Source organism: Echeneis naucrates, chromosome 3 (genome assembly GCF_900963305.1).
Source record: "Echeneis naucrates chromosome 3, fEcheNa1.1, whole genome shotgun sequence".
NCBI classification, from domain to species: Eukaryota; Metazoa; Chordata; class Actinopteri; order Carangiformes; family Echeneidae; genus Echeneis; species Echeneis naucrates.
The window spans coordinates 3,940,077-3,956,354 of NC_042513.1; the positions used below are offsets into that span (position 1 = coordinate 3,940,077).

Below are 16,278 nucleotides of genomic sequence, written 5' to 3' on the forward strand. Positions count from 1 at the left end.
CACATAGGTCACGTGTGTGTATACAGTATAAGCCATGGACATAAATTGGGCAGTACAATGCCAAAAACCAGTTTTATGAATTTCCTGTGATTAAATTTTTATTCAATTGCAACAGAAACCGTCTCTGTTAGATGTGAGTTTTGAAATTTATGAGCATTCAGATATTTGATATTTAAATTGTCTAAAGATTAAAAAACATGCAATTACAGTATTATCAGAATCTGTAACAAAAAAATTATCAAGCAGAACTTTTTCCCTGCCTTTTGTAGAAGAGACAACCTTTTAACAGTTAGAAAACGTATGACATTTAGTTTCTCCCTCACCCCCTCATCATCACACAGTAGTATAACCGAAGACCTACCTCCTTATTTTCATGTATCTGAGAGCCCAGGGGAGCAGCTAAAAGACACGAATTGTGATTTTTGTGTGTACAACTCACATGTCATCTGACTGACTTCAGGTATAATAGGTATAATATTCAGATGTGTTTCAGGATCCAAATGCTTTTATTTCTAAGATTAATAAGGAAAATATTGGAAGCTGTCCTACTATGTGAGATCATGGGATTTAACTGTCACATATGAGCAGTAGACACTGAACCCTAACCGTAATTAAACATTAAGCATTTTAAGATCATCATATTTGAATTCCTGGGTTCAAATATATATTAAAAAAAGCAACTCTCATCATAAAGAAATATGTAGTCTGTGCTTTTAAAGCCAGTGCCCCATTAATCATTGATAGATAAACTAGTTTTTGCTATCTTGTCATATCTTCACCAAGGGCAAAGGTCAAGGTGTGTAGGGGTGTAAGTAAAAATAAGCAGCATGCTCAGTCAGCACATGTACAACAACATGAACATGTGTACTTGCTGCAGCATTTCATAAACTCAGCATGAGCATTTTGTTGTTTTATATTTATACATACACGTCTGCATGTTTGATGTAGTTGACAAGAATGCCAAGGTTTAATTTCAAGTTTAAATTTTATTAAATGAATTTCACACAGGAGTTAAAAATCAGCTTCCACTCTTTTACCACTGTGCACATTTATAATTGGAGCAAAACTCCATAAACAAGATTCAATAATACCAAAAGATCTCAAGATGGAGAACCCTTAGATCCATTAGCAGCTAAAACAAATTCTAACCTTCTATGTGGAAGTTGTTACAAAGTATTTTAAATGATTTTGAAACCAGCATCAAAATAAATACAACAGATGAAGAAGAGTGTCACACACGAAGTTAGTAACCCATCCTACTAATCTATGATGGCAATTGCATGTGCACTGATTTATTCTTCAAGCGACTTAATAAATTTATCATATGCAGCTTGATCCATGAGGCCATCCAGTTCTTCAGGCTTTTGAATCGTCATCTTGATTAGCCAACCTGAGATGTTAAAGAGGTTTTTTTTTTTAATATACACGTTGAAACAATATGGGACTCTACTCTGGAGTGGAAACTTGTCATCAACAGTCTTGATTTGGGATGAATGAACAGAAAACAATGCAACATTTGGGGAAACCTCAAACAGTGTTTAAATTAACTTTCGCAACAGTTTCACTGTGGTAAGAATTTGGGCTTATTTTAGGATTTAAAATTTCAGGATCCTCTTTATTATTGTTTGTCATAAATTTCACTTGAAAAACAGTGATGAAGAAAGTGCCAGCATTGTTAACGTCTGACCTTCAGGAAAAGTGGTAAAAGATAATTAGTTCCTTGCGAAAATCCAAACTGACCATTAAGTTAACCCCTTTCTGCTATTTAGATCTAAAATGGTCAATAAGATACATTATAATATCTCTTTTCTAGTTTACTTATATTATACTTACCACTCAAGGCCATCTACAATGTTTACCCACTAACACACATGACACAGCATTAATAGGAGCATTGTGTTGCTCATGGACACTTCAGCATACTGTCTGGAGGAATCAAACCAATCACTGGATGCCTGCTGTACCTGCAGAGTTATGCCGTCCTAATTTACTTAGGCAACAGCTCAACTGAGGGAAATTCCAGGAAATGACTGTGACAAATGAAGCAGAAAGAACAACTGTGGTTTTGAAGTGCTTACCCTCTGCATAGCAGGCTTTATTCACAAGCCCAGGATTCTCTGTCAGCACTGTGTTGATTTCAGTTACTTCTCCTGTCAGTGGTGAGTATAGCTCACTGGCAGCCTTTACACTTTCCAAAGCACCAAACTCCTCTAAAACACACACACACACACACACACACACACACACACACACACACACACACACACACACCACACACACACACACACACACACACACACACACACACACACACACACACACACACACACACACACACACACACACACACACACACACACACACACACACACACACACACACCTCTAAGATGAGTGGAATGTTATATTTTGTTATATTTTCTAATAAGCATCAGCGCATTGACATGAAAAAACAAACAGACACAAAAAAAGGTCATACACATCAAGTGCAACCAAGGCTCTTACCCATTTGTTCAAGTGTTTGGCCAACTTCAGGGAGTCCACAGTACACCACATCACCTAATGCTTCCTAAAACGAGAGACCAAGCTGTTTGAATCATAACTTTGAATAAACACTTTTTCTAAAATAGGTATTTTAACAAAGTGAGCCTAAGCAGTAGCAAACTCTGGGATCCAGTTCTGCACCTAAAGGATAAGGTTTTTGATATTTTATAATGTTGCTATTTCCAAATATTCACATTATATAAAGTCAAATCCCTCTGTCACCTCCACAGTCTGTTAGTGACACTCTGAGATGCTGTAATCGTTTTAGTGACAGAGGTAAAATCTCACCTAAATGACTGCTAGTGTCAACTCGTGTGTTATGCACTTGCATTATGACATTTTGCTAATATTTAAACTACAGGGTCATCGCTAGTAGCCAGGGAGAGAGCGCTATCTTGAGGCTCTCCAGAAATGTAGTCTAAATGAGCTGTGACCTTTTTTCAAGTACAGGGTTGTTGTAAAATTTATGCCAGTTGATTTACAGTGTAAATCAATTGTAGTCCATACTCTGATGAGAATTTATTATGTCCTTTTCTGTGCACTTATCTTAAAATGCAGTAATATAGAGGTTGAAGAACATAAACAGAAGAGGCACATTTCTGAAAACTTCTGAAGATAATGTTGATGATTATGATTGATGATTAAAGACACCCGCCTTCACTCAAAGTGCATATTAGTGCACGTCCTTGAGGTTTTTTGGATAACACTGCATTCTAGCCGTAATCTGTACCGTAAACTGTAAATTAGCTTATCGTACAGTGTCTTTCCGTGAGTGCAAAGTGCAGAACTGAACTGCTCACTAACATAGCCCTGTTTTTAACCCATCAGTAAAACTGAAATCCGTCAAATCAATAACTAGAAAAAAAAAAGCAACTTACCTGTGCATATTTACTGATACCAACTGTACCAATTCCACCTTCCACTCGCACCCACTCATGCTTATCTGTGAACTTCAGTGCTGTGGAGACAGCAGAGTGTACGCTTTAGTATTAGTCAGTAAATGTTGTGAAACTGGCTCTCTGACAAGTAAAATACCTAATTAGTAGTCACATAGCGTATTACTTTTTAGGATTGCATGGTTGCTGATGGTTAGAAGTAAAAGATCGTTTCCCGATTGGACTGTAAATTAGCTTTCATTAACTTTTTTGACAGAAGAAGGTGCAAAAGTGTGAACAAGCATGCACATTAGAAACAAAAAGGCTCATGGTTATTTGGTTGGAGTTCAAAGCCCATGCTATCATCCTTACAATATACTAAGGCAGGACCAGCATTGCTTCAAAACCCAACTGCATGGTCCAGGTCTGCAGAACGGACAAGATGCTGTTGAATGAGTACAGCCAACACTGACAGTACACTGTACTGTAGAACAGGGGAAGTTGTTTTTCCTAATTATGATACTGGGCGAAAAATAACAAATAAATGACAGACACAACCAACAGAAAATAAAGTGTCTTGTGAAATTGTACAGCATGTGCAGATGAAACCTATCCCTCCAAAGCCCGTTGGCACATCGGTAGTTTTTGTTGAATGAGCTGCAGCTCGGCGCAGATATTCGTAATTTGTTGTTTGAGCTCGTTCATTAACCTCCAGATCTGAGCTGACAGCACACAGACCCAACAGACACGTACCGCAACTCTCCTTTACCGAACTTTTCCCACTTTGCCTCGTCCAAAAAAAAAAAAAAAAAACTTTTCGCTCTCCCTCTCTGTCGCATCAACCCTCACCCAAACAGAATCTGTTTTTTTTTTTTTTTTTGGGTTTTGTTTTGTTTTTTCGTCCATTGCTCTCAGGAATGTGTGAGCAGCCCCGCATGCAATCGCCTAACACAACAGCGGCTTTATTTATTTATTCATTCATTTATTTCTTTGTTTGTTTTCTTACCTGTGGAAAGGACCGAGGTGGAGCTCAGCTTCCGCGGGGAGCAGCTCCTCCACAGCAGCCGGGGGGAAAAGTTTGCAGGGAGACGCCGCAGAGCCACCCGCATCGCCATCTTCACTGCCACACTGCCTGCCCGCGCGCCCTGTGCACGCACTTGACCGCGGGAGCGCGCACACAGGTCAGGTGGGTCCAAAAGCACGAAGTCCGACACTTTTCTGCTAATAAATGAATAAATTATTGATTAGCATCTTTTACATAAAGCTTCTAAGACGTGTATTTAAATGTAATATTTGCGTCAAGAATGGAAAGTACTGGTATATTATTGAGGTTATTATCATTCACCTCATTAGGGGCAGTAAATTGATGGGGTGGTTAATCTCGTTGCCTCACAATAAGAAGGTCCTGAGTTCGATTCCTTCGGGGTTTTGTTATGTTTTAATTACCTTTATGTCATTTATTGCAATTATGCTTATAAAGAAATGTAAAGTCATTAATGGTTAAAAAGAAGGTTAAAAGCCATTAGCCAATCTGCCGTATGATGTAACTGTGATTCATCTGTAGTTCACTGAGACACTCACACCCAATATGTCGTTTAAGCAAAGTCTAGGGGTGCAAAGCAGGAAACCGGTGGATGAAGGATATAAAGATAAAGTTGAGACAGTTCAGCGGAGTGAGACTCCTAATCTGAGGCAGATTAGGGAAATAAGACAAGAGGTTGTACTTTTCATTGTTTCACAGTGTGGTGTGCTGGATCCAGCCTGTGCACCAACAAAGGGAGAGCTAAGTCTAAACTCCTCCTCCCCAACTTCAGCAATCAATCATTACTGTTTTGAATGTATATATTATCCTGTCTAACTTCTAATATGCGTCCTTTTCTGGGAAGTTGGTCACAGACGAACAGCTAGGCTGAAAAGGTGACTGAGGAATAGATCATTTGGATCACACAAAGAACACATTTACACGGTCTGTGTGGAGTTTGCATGTTTTATGTGTGTACTTCAGCTTCCCCCCACAGTCCAAGGACATGCACATTCCGTGGAATTGGTGACTCTAAATGAATGTGAGTGTTCATATATGTGCGACCCTGACAGATAAGCGCTAGAGATAATGAGATAAGAAATACACAAATTCAGATTATCCACAACCTTCAGTGCTCAAAAGAAAAACTCAAAAGAAATTCATGGTTAAAAACAATGTGATACAGCCTGGCAACTTCAAGAGAAACGTCTTGAATGATATCAATGTTTTCTCTTAAAAAACACACAAAAAAACCCGTCTAATTTAGTATTTTTTTTAAGTAAACATTTATACATCTGTTTTACAATGAAATTCCTTCATCATATCCCTCACGTTTTTCTGCAATTGGCAGATTGAAATTTTCTTCTAATTTGGGTGACCATTTTTCCCCAATTGCAAAGACACATTTCTTGAAAATCTTGAAACCTGGTCCCATTTTCTCACTTTTGCAATTGAAATGTATTTGACAAAAAATTATTAGTCAGTGATATCTACATTCAGCACTCCCATAACAAAAAGTAATAAAATAAATGAAAAGCACATTACTGCACAAAGTCAGATTCATTCTCCAGCAGTTTTTGTGCGCGGTCAGCCCAGAAGACTTCATTCAAGTCAGGAAATGTTGTCCCTTGCCAAACAGCTGGGGAAGCATCCTCTGGTGTATCAAACCCAGCAATGGCAAGACTCAACAGTTATACCATCACAGGTCCATTCCATTGCCTCCAATTAAGTTTCCCTGGTGTAGGACTGTCAGTCATAGACCTTCCGCCGGTCAAACAGATAAACACTTTATTGGATTCAGAAAGGGACTATAAGGTGGAAGGAAATCCGTGATGAAGTGCTGTTTGCTGGTGAACCACTCATGTATCTGACAAAATATGCACTGCTTGCTGATCCAGCTGCTCTAGCGCAGCCATAACATCCTGTAGACCAGACAGAAATGTAAGGAGATGGTCAGCATTATATGGCCCCGGGTTTGTATGACACTTACTTTCACAGTAAGTGTAACTGATATCTTATATCTTTGACTCTTTCAGAATTGCACTCAAAAGGTACCCTGTACTTGTTTCATTCTAAGTCTGCTGCGCTGGAGGACACAGAGACACACCACTGATTCCATCAAAGTTGACATTGTTTTCAATCACTCTTCTGGATTTCACAGAGTTGGATTGCATTATTTTGAAGGACCATGTCAACAATGAATGCTGCTTAAGAGAAAAGAGCAACTCTTCCTACCTCATTTGGTCCTCTTTAAAGGGGAAACTAGACATATATAGCCAGTAAAAACACTTCCAGTATGGTCTTCTGTGGATCAAATGCTGTACAACAAGGAAAAACTACCTGTTTTTTTTTTCTCTCAATGTTCTGATGATGCTGGCCATGGAGAATCTGCTCAAATTGGGTTGGCCTCTTTGTCCTGCTTCTTCCAATTAACAGACATGATATACAATAGTTGCCCAAATTCCATCAGTAATGATTGTCTTTCTCGTCTGCCTCTCTGTGTACCTCTGTCCATTGTAGATGGATGCACAAATCCCACCTGTGCACTCTAAACTGACTTTTATCCTGCCAATGGTCTGATGGTCCGATCACATCATTAGAAATGTGATCAATGTTGAGTTGTGTGTAAAAGATGACAGCTGTGCATTTAGCAATTGTGTTCACATTGCGCAACACAATTGTATCACAGTGTGAAATGTGTTTAGTGACTGAGTGTTTTAAGGTTTAGTAAAAGAGCAGATGAGTTGAAGGCTTGGCCATTGGAGTGTTTGATTCAAAAATGAGTTCAGAGAATGCTGTTTTAGCATTTAGCAATTGTGGAAAACTAACTCAGATCAATGGTTCCACTGCTTTACACACATTTAAATTTGTACTATATCTTAGTGAAAAGCCACTATGTTAACATGAGTTAAATCTGCATGAATAATTTGTATATTGACAAAGATAGCTCATAGTGTCATAAAATTTCAAAACCAGTATTTCAGTTTTCCTCAGTTCAACAATGTAGCCTGCGCCCACAACTGAGAACACAACAGGCATTTTTCAGTTTTATTCATTTCTTTTATCACAGTCGCAGACAGTAACCACATCGCATCAAGTGCCGTACTTCTGTGGTAAATTTTGAGGTAATTGTACAACATAATTTGCATCATGTCTTCTGTCACCTTGGCAGCAGACACCAAGCCTGCAAATAATACATAAAATAGTTTTTCTATCCAAAGAGAGTAAACGCAACCAATGAGCTAAGACAGCATTAACACACCTTTGCAGAAGACCAGAGCGCTTGACAGGGAGGGGATCCTCTCAACACACGCTGTTAGAGGGTTAGGGTTGGGTTAGGCTTCGAGAATTCTAGAATTATATATAGAATTTTTCTTCTGTAGACAGATATGAAGCATCAAGAGATTTAATCTTAATGTTGATTCATATGCATTTTATTCAGATTGAAGTTTACTGCCAGAGGAACATTGAGTTTGTGGAATATTGAAAAATATTACACAAGGAGTTAAAGCAGAATTGGTAAAAACAAATGGACCTTATGAGAAACCTGGAAAAATTCAAGGTGCTTTTTGTTGGTCTGTGATGTACTTAATTTTTAATTGGTAGTCACAGTGATGCACCATTTTAAGTATTTCAAAGTATTATCAGAAACATTTCATCTATATCTGGATGGAACAGATCGCATGAATAAAAACCATCCATGTGATTTGTATGAGAAGAATTAGAATGCAGCAAAAGTGTTTGAAAAACAAAAGAAAAAGCCGACTAGAAATGACAAGATGATTTCCCTTCCCTGCAAAGATTGAGCCTGTGACAGGCTGACATAGATAAAACACATCCTTCAGATGCCACTGACGACCACTGTGAGGTAAAGCCTTCTTTTTCATACTGACTCAATGCACAGGTCAGAGGTCATGTCATCAGACAGACGTGCCATCTGTGGGTGCTGATGATTTATTATCATCAGGCTTCATGGCTGGAAACAGCAGCACCTCCTGTGAAGAACAAAACTGTCAGTCGAGGATGTGTCTAACTTTTAGGGAACAGGTGTAATTATTTGCACATTATGTCTAAGTTTGAGGCTGTTTAATAAGCAGCATCAATGAAAATAGTTCAAAGTCTTTCCATTTGATTCAGATTTTTGCAGCCAATCAAATCTGAAAATATTTTCATTGGATATTTGGCTTCTTTACAAAGAGCTTTTGATCTTTTCATATCCAACTTTCATGAAACTACAGACAAAGCACAAAGGGCAAAATGTTATGCTTTAACAGTTTCAGGTATAAAATCTCAAACAGTGAACCAGCTCAGAAAATTCTCAATGACCATCTCCGATATGGTCATTTAGAGAAGAATGATTCACACAACAGTTTTACCTTGATATTGTTGGAGTTGGTCAGGAACATTGTGAGACGATCAATGCCCATTCCCCAGCCAGCAGTTGGTGGCAGACCATACTCCAGGGCCGTGCAGAAGGTCTCATCAATGAACATGGCTTCATCATCACCCTCACTTTTGGCCTGAAAAAGAGCCAGGTGAAGAAAAGTCTCAACTTTTAAATAATGGGGCAGAAGAAAGCAACAGAAAGTCAGTTTTAGTCTCTATACACACCTTGGCTTGCTGCTCAAACAGCTCCCTCTGTCTAATTGGATCATTCAACTCAGTGTAAGCATTGCAGACTTCTTTCTTCATGACAAACAGCTCAAAGCGCTCTGCCAGGCCTTTCTGCGATCTGTGCCTGTAGCGATTATGGAGTTTCAGCATAAACCTGCCTATCTCATTTCAATGATAAATTTGCTGATAATAAGCTAATTATAGCTTTTCTTACCATTTAGCTAAAGGACTCATGATCTGAGGGTGATCACAGATGAATGTCGGGTTGATACAAGTAACCTCGAGGAAATCTCCAACCAACTGTAGAGAAGAAACAGATTAGTCAAGACCTAAATTGTAAAAAAATGGAGAAGAGCAATAAAGTATATAAAAGATGGTGATGCTCATTGGTCACGCACCTTGTCAAGTAGGCGGGCAGTGGTTCTGGGTGGAGGACATTCAACTCCTTTCTGTGCGCACAGATCATCAAAGAATTTGCGTGTCTCTGGAGACAAAAGCGTCAAAAAGAAAAATTAAGATACATTCGAAAACATTGATTAACCATTGCCTAGTTGTAGCTTTTAGAAAAAAAAGTGAAACTTAGACTTCAATTGAATTGAAATGAATAAACCCTAACTTCTCTAATGGCACAGTGATTCTTACCATCACTGTCGTAGCTCTCAGCAGGAGGGAATTTGACTCCCATAATCTTTTCCAGGTCATGTGTCATCCTCACTCTTCTGAATGGTGGAGTGAAGTCGATCTCATAAGCTTGTCCCTCTGGACCATCAGGGTTATACGTCACCTTGTATCCCCCAGTGATATGCTTCACCATTCCTGAAATATGAAGGGAAACACTTGAGGTGGGGTGAGCAGTTTGGGCATTTTTCTTACTATGTCTCTCTAATCTCTGGCTGTATTTTTTTGCATTGCTTTAGCTTTCCTAAAAAGCTCAAAGTTGTTTGCGCATGGCTGCGATTAAGTCTGTAAACTACGATTGGATTGTGCCTTTAACATATTTTTTAGGATTATTTAGACATGATTGTCAGCTCCTTAGCTAGCTGTGTTTTTCAGCTGCTTCAACCATTCTCACACTCACTCATCTTCATCCACTTTATCCGTATCCGGTTGTGTCAGGTGAGGAGCACACCTTGGACAGGTCGCCAGTCCATCACACAAGAAACAGAGACAACCACTCACGCTCGCACTCACACCTACGGTCAATTCTTCTCCAGTTAACCTATACATGCATGTTTTTCCATGTATAGTATCCGGAGTACCTGGAGGAAACCCACGCAGACATGGGGAGAACATGCTCCGCACAGAAAGGACCCGGGACCTTCTTATTGTGGGGTGACAGCGCTAACCACTACGCCACCGTGCTGTCTGCTTCAACCATTCTGAACAAAAATAAGCTGCAAGAACACTAACAAGAAAATGCAGGGGATGCATTTTCTCTAAAGAGAGTTTTGATACAGTCAAATGAGCTCTTCGATCTTTAACAGTAGAACCCAGAAAAAACCTAAACAAGTATTACTGCAAGTTTAGGCACATGTTCAGGACATTATGTTTTCATGCCCACACTTGCTGTGCACTTACATTAAAAGGTGCATTACCTGGTGTACACACCCCATTCTGCACCAACACAAAACAAGCCCTGTGTGTATTTTCTCTTACCTGAGAGTAGTTTCTCTGTGATTTCCATCAAATCGCTGTAGTCTGCATATGCCATATAGAATTCACAGGTGGTGAACTCTGGATTGTGGGTAAGATCGATGCCCTCATTCCTGAACTGACGACCAATCTCATACACCCTGTCTATTCCACCAACCACAAGCATCTGTGGGAGAGAAATGACATTGTAAATATTTTCAGAATGTAACTACCATAATTTCCGGACTATAGAGTGCACCTGAATATAAGCGTCAACTGCTAAATTTAAAGAAAAACAGTTTTGTACATATATGGGCTGCAGGTGTCGGAAATATGGGAGGAATTGTCATATGGCAGGAATCATGTTACACAGAAAGATTTCGCCTCTTCGCCAGAGCGATCAACTTTAACTTGAAAGCTGCATCATATGCATTTCTTCATGTGTGTTCCATGATAAGGGTACATGCATGAAGCGCAAAATAAATGACTGATCTGAAGAATTTAGTGTGGGTGCGTTTAATTTAATTCGAACAATTTCATTTCACTGTGACCTGTTGGGTAATTTCATTGGTCTGATGTGACGCTAAATGTATCGGTGGCATGAAGCTCGTAAAAATCCATAAATTAGCCGCAGGGTTCAAAGCGTGTGAAAAAAGTAGCGGTTTAGAATCCAGAAATTATGATAGCTCTTTTAAACAAAACCTGAGTTAGTGTTGGCATACAGAATAATTATGTGGTGTACAATGTATTCACATATTTATTAAAGCATTTCCTTCTGGAAAATATTTACTACTAAGAAAAACAAGTCTTGAAGGTAATGACTAACTATTGAAAAGCTTAGTACCTTGTGGTAGAGCTCTGGAGCAATTCGCATGTACAAGTTCATATCCAGCTCATTATGGTAAGTCACAAATGGACGGGCCACTGCTCCACCGGGAATAATGTTCATCATTGGAGTCTCAATCTAAGGGATTCAGGAAAGCAATATTAAATGGCAGAAATTTTAACTGCTTCAAGAGTGGAAAATATTTACAAATGATAAGAAAGCCTTCTTTTATTAAAAACTAAATAATAACAAAATAAACTAAATAAAAACAATCCTAATGTGCCTTTTTGGTCAAAAAATCAAAATGTATGCAAAGGCTTGAGATATACTACTATATGCAAAAAAACTCTTACCTCCAAAAATCCCAGCTGGTCTAGGAAGTTGCGAAGGTAGGTAATAATTTTGGCCCGTGTTATAAACTTCTGCCTCACATAGTCATTGAGAATCAGATCCAAATAGCGCTGGCGGAATCGCGTTTCCTTTGAAGAAAGGATTATACAGTGGTTAGTAAAATTATTTAGTATTTGTTATTACAGTTTTAATTACATATCTATTTGTCTTCTCTGTACTGTGAAATTCAAATTGAAAATGCACTGGCAATTAGCACTGAAGGGCCAAGCGGTTTTGTGACACAGAACCTGATGCTAGTAGGTTTTGAAATTCTTTTAAAATGGCTTATCCTGTTTTTTTCCTTCTCTTCAGTAAGGAAAATAAATAAATAAATAAAAATTTTTTAGACTGCAATTCATGAAAGAAAAAAAAATCTTCCGGGTAACATTGTACCAGATAGCCTGAAACTTTTGCTTTAGGTGCAAAAGGTTTCTTTTTTGGTTGTCGTTTATTTTACCTTGTCACAGCAGGAACACATATAACACAACTAAGAACATAATATATGCCAGGAATGAATAGCGTATACAATAGAGGGTATATAACTAATAACTGAGCAAATACCATCTGCTAAATTCAGTTCAACTACAGTTTTAACCTCCAGTGCATGCTTTTCACTTGCCTAAAGGCAAGTTGTGAGAAATAACGCATGCTTCAACTATGTGTTGTGTAAATACGCTAGTCCAAAGTTAAAATAAATTTCTGTGAGGCCAGAAAAATCACCAATTTATACAAAAACTACATGTATTTGTATTTTCTCACTGACTTAGTAGGTTTAATCATGTGGGCATTACCTTGTCTTTGAGGCCAAAGTGGAGGTGGGGCAACATGTGCAAACAAGGTGAGAGCAGGGTCATCTCAATGGGAATGATGCTCAGTTCCCCCTTTTTAGTCTTTCCTGGGTTACCACGGACACCAATAATGTCACCACGACGCAGCTTGTTGTTAATGGTCACAAAGTCTTCCTCAGACTTGTAGTTTCTGATGCAGTAAAAAGAAGTTATACCAAAAACGTCAGTGCACTCTGAAGTAACCACAAGAAGAAAAAACAAATTGTGTTTCACAATACAAAAATGACGGTAAGAATAATTTCACAAAGAATCAAAACTTTGCAAGCAATCATTGCATTTGTCTAGTAAAAGCATGGAAGTTAGCTTCAATAATAAGAACTAGTTTGGTACATTGCATTCTTTCAAAGCACTCCACCCCACCACAAGTCTTACAACATGAAATAGTTTGACTTGAATGGAAATCCCTTCAGCTAACTTTATGCAAAAAACTAATGAAATAAAGCAAACGAGTAAAAAGATTTTAAGATTGGCCATCATGCTGTACCTTGAGTTGGCCATAACTTGCAACTTGACACCTTCAGCTCGCAGGTCATAGAAGAGCAGCTTGCCACCTGAAGCTCTCTTGGCATGGATGCGACCTTAAAATGTATATCAAGTTTGAAAGGGGGTCTACTGATGATTTACGCAGTCTGTATGATATAGAAAATGTGCTTAAGATCATGAAGTATCTATAGTACCTGACACATTGAGCACCACATCTGTCAGCTGATCTCCAGGCTGGAGATGATTGTATTTTTCAATGAACTCTGTTAGTGACAGGTCAACTTGGTACTTGTGTGGGTACGGGTCCTCTGCTGTGCCCTTCAGGTCGTGGATGGCTTGGGAACGAATCTTGAAGTATTGCTAGATTAGAGGTAAACAGATTATTATTTCAAGAAAAACTCCAAAAATATCAAAGTTTTCATAAAGTAAACACTAAACTACTCACATTCGGGTCAAGTGTCTCCTCATCCAGTCCAAAGGCATTTTGCACTCCCTGGTCATTGGACTCTTGCTTTTGTTCCACCCGCTCTTTCACCTTGGCTTCTTTCTCAGCTGCCTTCTTTTCTGCTTTCATTCTTCTCTTCAGCTCACTAGTAACACAGAAAGCAGAAAATGTCTAATAAGTCAAACCTTAGATATTAACATGTTACTATATAACGACAACTGAAATTTAATGGACATTCAAACTGCACATAAATATGATAACCATCCATCCATTCAGTTATACTATAAGGTCTGAAATAATAAAAACACTAAAAAAAAAAAAGAAAAGAAATAAATGAATAAAGCTACAAAAAACATAGCAAAACTACATGGGCTGGGCATGATCTACAAAATAACAGAAAAGCACAAACAATCGTGTAGGAGGGGGAAAGGAGACCACAATCGCTCTGATGACAAAAGGTTGGTTGTTTTTCTCACTGGAATGGAAAAGCCACCAACCTTTTGTCACCTCTCCATCGGTTGCCATTAATTTGAGTTGGGACTGCAGCAATGCGTGGGGATGTGCATTTTAGCCACTGTCCCCTGACCCCATAGGTATGGCACAGCTGCTGTGTGGCTGCTCTGATCAGACACAGCATGCTGAACTAGCACAGTCAGCAGGCACACCTGCGAAAATAGACATTTATACAAAGACAGGGTATATATAGTATATGCAGCAATGGCTGTCCTTGGCAGAATCAAACAGGGCTCTAAAGTCAAAGACATGAGGAGGAAATAAACACGAGATCCGGATAATACATTTGTTCTTTCTTTCGGTTAGCCGTGCGGAAGTCTGAGATGACCTAGCAAGTACGGAAAACAAAGGTGAACTAAGGACGATAGTGTTAGCATCATGTAAGTATTGTTTCAACGCTGGTATACTCCTAAAATATAAAACGAAAGAGTGCTCCGCCACAGAAAATGCCACCGTAAAATGTTCTCTCTTCAAAATTAAAGGAAACGAGCTCAGTTAGTTTAGTTTTGGATGTTGTAGTTTTACTCGTTGTTAAAAAACACTCTCCAGATAGGCAACATCTGATGTTAAGGACTACAACTACCAGAGACACAGACGAACGGAATCATGGGAATATAGTTCTATCGTGTCTCCATATGGAGCCCTCATTTCGCTAACAGCCCCTGACCTGATGCAACATTAAGTAACGCTCCCAATCCAAACTTAAACGGCCATATTTTTTTAAGCACTTATTGAGTAGACGAAAAGAACTCAGCAGGAGTAACCGGGAAAGACCTGTATATGACGGAAAAATGAACATGCTCACTTTTTGCTGAGTTTATCTCCATCCACCGCTGTCACATCGGCCATGGTCGTCACTCTGCGCGCAGAAAGAACGGCCACGGCGCACGCGCCACAAAAACGCGAGAATTTGATGGTGCGTTTGGGGGGCTGTCGGAAATCAGCGCAACGAACAGGCGCTTGAAAGGTTTATAATGTACCTCAGAAAATGTTGAAGTTCGCAGGAACAAAGAGGACCCAAACTCTGAACAGAGAGAGAGGAATGGCTATTCAATGGTAGAACTGACTTTTCTGAAGTTACAGCAATTCCCAAAGATCTCCATGTTCTAAGTTGGCAGAAGTGACTGATTGTTTGTCCCTGTATGTCTGCATTCGACAAACTACAGGTAAGCGCAAAGTAAACACAATCTGACAGGAACCTGCATGTTCAAAAATCATCTGTGAGAACAAATATTCAACATCAGGGTGTTAAAGCCAAGGTAGTCAGAAGTCAACAGCTGTTGTAAGGAAGTGTGGCCATTACATAAACTAGAGAGACTGTTCAATAACAAAACATATAACGGTTATTTAACGGACCGGAGATATTCATTTGATTTCGTCTGCCCTACATAGTTTTGTGATCGCAATTTGGTTGTATGTTTCTGAAATTTTTTTCGTTTTCATTTACATTATGAATTATTGTTTTGTACAAAAGGGCATATTAAATGGGAATTGACTAAAACAAATGGTCCTAATGATTAATATAAAGGCTTGGACCAGAAAAGTGGTAAAACGTCTTACCCCATTCAGACATCATTTGTAGATATTATTTGTTGCTTCTATGTTGATGTTATTTATTTGTTTAATTGTATTAATTGCTAATATGTGTGATGCATTTTCCTTATCTGAAGATGTTTAATAAATTATCTCTCCTTCCACCTACCTATCGTGCTTTTGACCCTGAGATAAGATAATGACAGGACATGTTCACCCCTGTAGGAAAGGTCTGGTGCACCAGGATTAATCTGTGACAGCAATGTCTTCCTCTTTCAGCTTTTTCCCTGTTCGGGGTCTCCAGAGCAAGTCAGCTCTGTGACTTGCATGGCTTATTTGGCAAAATTTTTATACCAGATTTCCTTCCTGTGGCAATCCTCCCCATTTTTCCAGGCTTGGGACCAGCACAAGCACTGGTTGTGGCAGGAACGCAGGGCCTCTGCATGCAAGGCATGCACTCTACTAGTGAGCTATGTCGCTTATCTGCAAAAACCTTTCATTATCACAAAATATTAACCAATATTATTGGACTCCACAAAGAACTAATTGTCAAGA

At 39.0% G+C, this 16,278-nt stretch overlaps 2 protein-coding genes across 4 annotated transcripts; both read right to left on the minus strand.

The window, feature by feature from the left end:
* Positions 1–978: 978 nt before the first annotated feature.
* Positions 979–4,550, minus strand: gcshb (glycine cleavage system protein H (aminomethyl carrier), b). 2 transcript variants are annotated; one of them, XM_029498627.1, is made up of 5 exons: positions 4,425–4,550; positions 3,422–3,501; positions 2,505–2,568; positions 2,079–2,210; positions 979–1,390 (listed from the first exon to the last, which is right to left on the minus strand). In XM_029498627.1, the coding sequence occupies exons 1-5, from the start codon at positions 4,531–4,533 to the stop codon at positions 1,293–1,295; spliced, it is 483 nt and encodes a 160-aa protein (XP_029354487.1). In that variant the 5' UTR covers positions 4,534–4,550; the 3' UTR covers positions 979–1,292. The 2 variants fall into 2 exon arrangements, with proteins under 2 accessions (XP_029354487.1, XP_029354486.1); XM_029498626.1 differs by lacking the exon at positions 979–1,390 and having other exon boundaries at positions 1,413–2,210.
* Positions 4,551–7,851: 3,301 nt separating this feature from the next.
* Positions 7,852–15,053, minus strand: kars1 (lysyl-tRNA synthetase 1). 2 transcript variants are annotated; one of them, XM_029498253.1, is made up of 15 exons: positions 14,996–15,050; positions 14,175–14,342; positions 13,678–13,822; positions 13,427–13,592; positions 13,234–13,327; positions 12,693–12,879; positions 11,865–11,990; positions 11,530–11,649; positions 10,710–10,872; positions 9,696–9,869; positions 9,452–9,537; positions 9,268–9,353; positions 9,051–9,177; positions 8,816–8,959; positions 7,852–8,434 (listed from the first exon to the last, which is right to left on the minus strand). In XM_029498253.1, exons 2-15 carry the CDS (start codon positions 14,312–14,314, stop codon positions 8,360–8,362), a joined length of 1,833 nt encoding a protein of 610 aa, XP_029354113.1. In that variant the 5' UTR covers positions 14,315–14,342; positions 14,996–15,050; the 3' UTR covers positions 7,852–8,359. The 2 variants fall into 2 exon arrangements, with proteins under 2 accessions (XP_029354113.1, XP_029354114.1); XM_029498254.1 differs by lacking the exon at positions 14,175–14,342 and having other exon boundaries at positions 14,996–15,053.
* Positions 15,054–16,278: the final 1,225 nt, after the last annotated feature.

Excerpts from the sequence above, each read along its gene's own strand:
- gcshb (XM_029498626.1), bottom strand. The coding sequence starts at position 4,533 with ATGGCGATGCGGGTGGCTCTGCGGCGTCTCCCTGCAAACTTTTCCCCC. Across the intron at positions 3,502-4,424 it reads CACCTCGGTCCTTTCCACAG|CACTGAAGTTCACAGATAAG; the intron begins GTAAGAAAACAA and ends CTGTCTCCACAG. Across the intron at positions 2,569-3,421 it reads GTATCAGTAAATATGCACAG|GAAGCATTAGGTGATGTGGT; the intron begins GTAAGTTGCTTT and ends CTCTCGTTTTAG.
- kars1 (XM_029498253.1), bottom strand. The coding sequence starts at position 14,314 with ATGCTGTGTCTGATCAGAGCAGCCACACAGCAGCTGTGCCATACCTAT. Across the intron at positions 11,650-11,864 it reads ACCAGCTGGGATTTTTGGAG|ATTGAGACTCCAATGATGAA; the intron begins GTAAGAGTTTTT and ends TGAATCCCTTAG. Across the intron at positions 9,354-9,451 it reads CTGCCCGCCTACTTGACAAG|TTGGTTGGAGATTTCCTCGA; the intron begins GTGCGTGACCAA and ends TCTTCTCTACAG.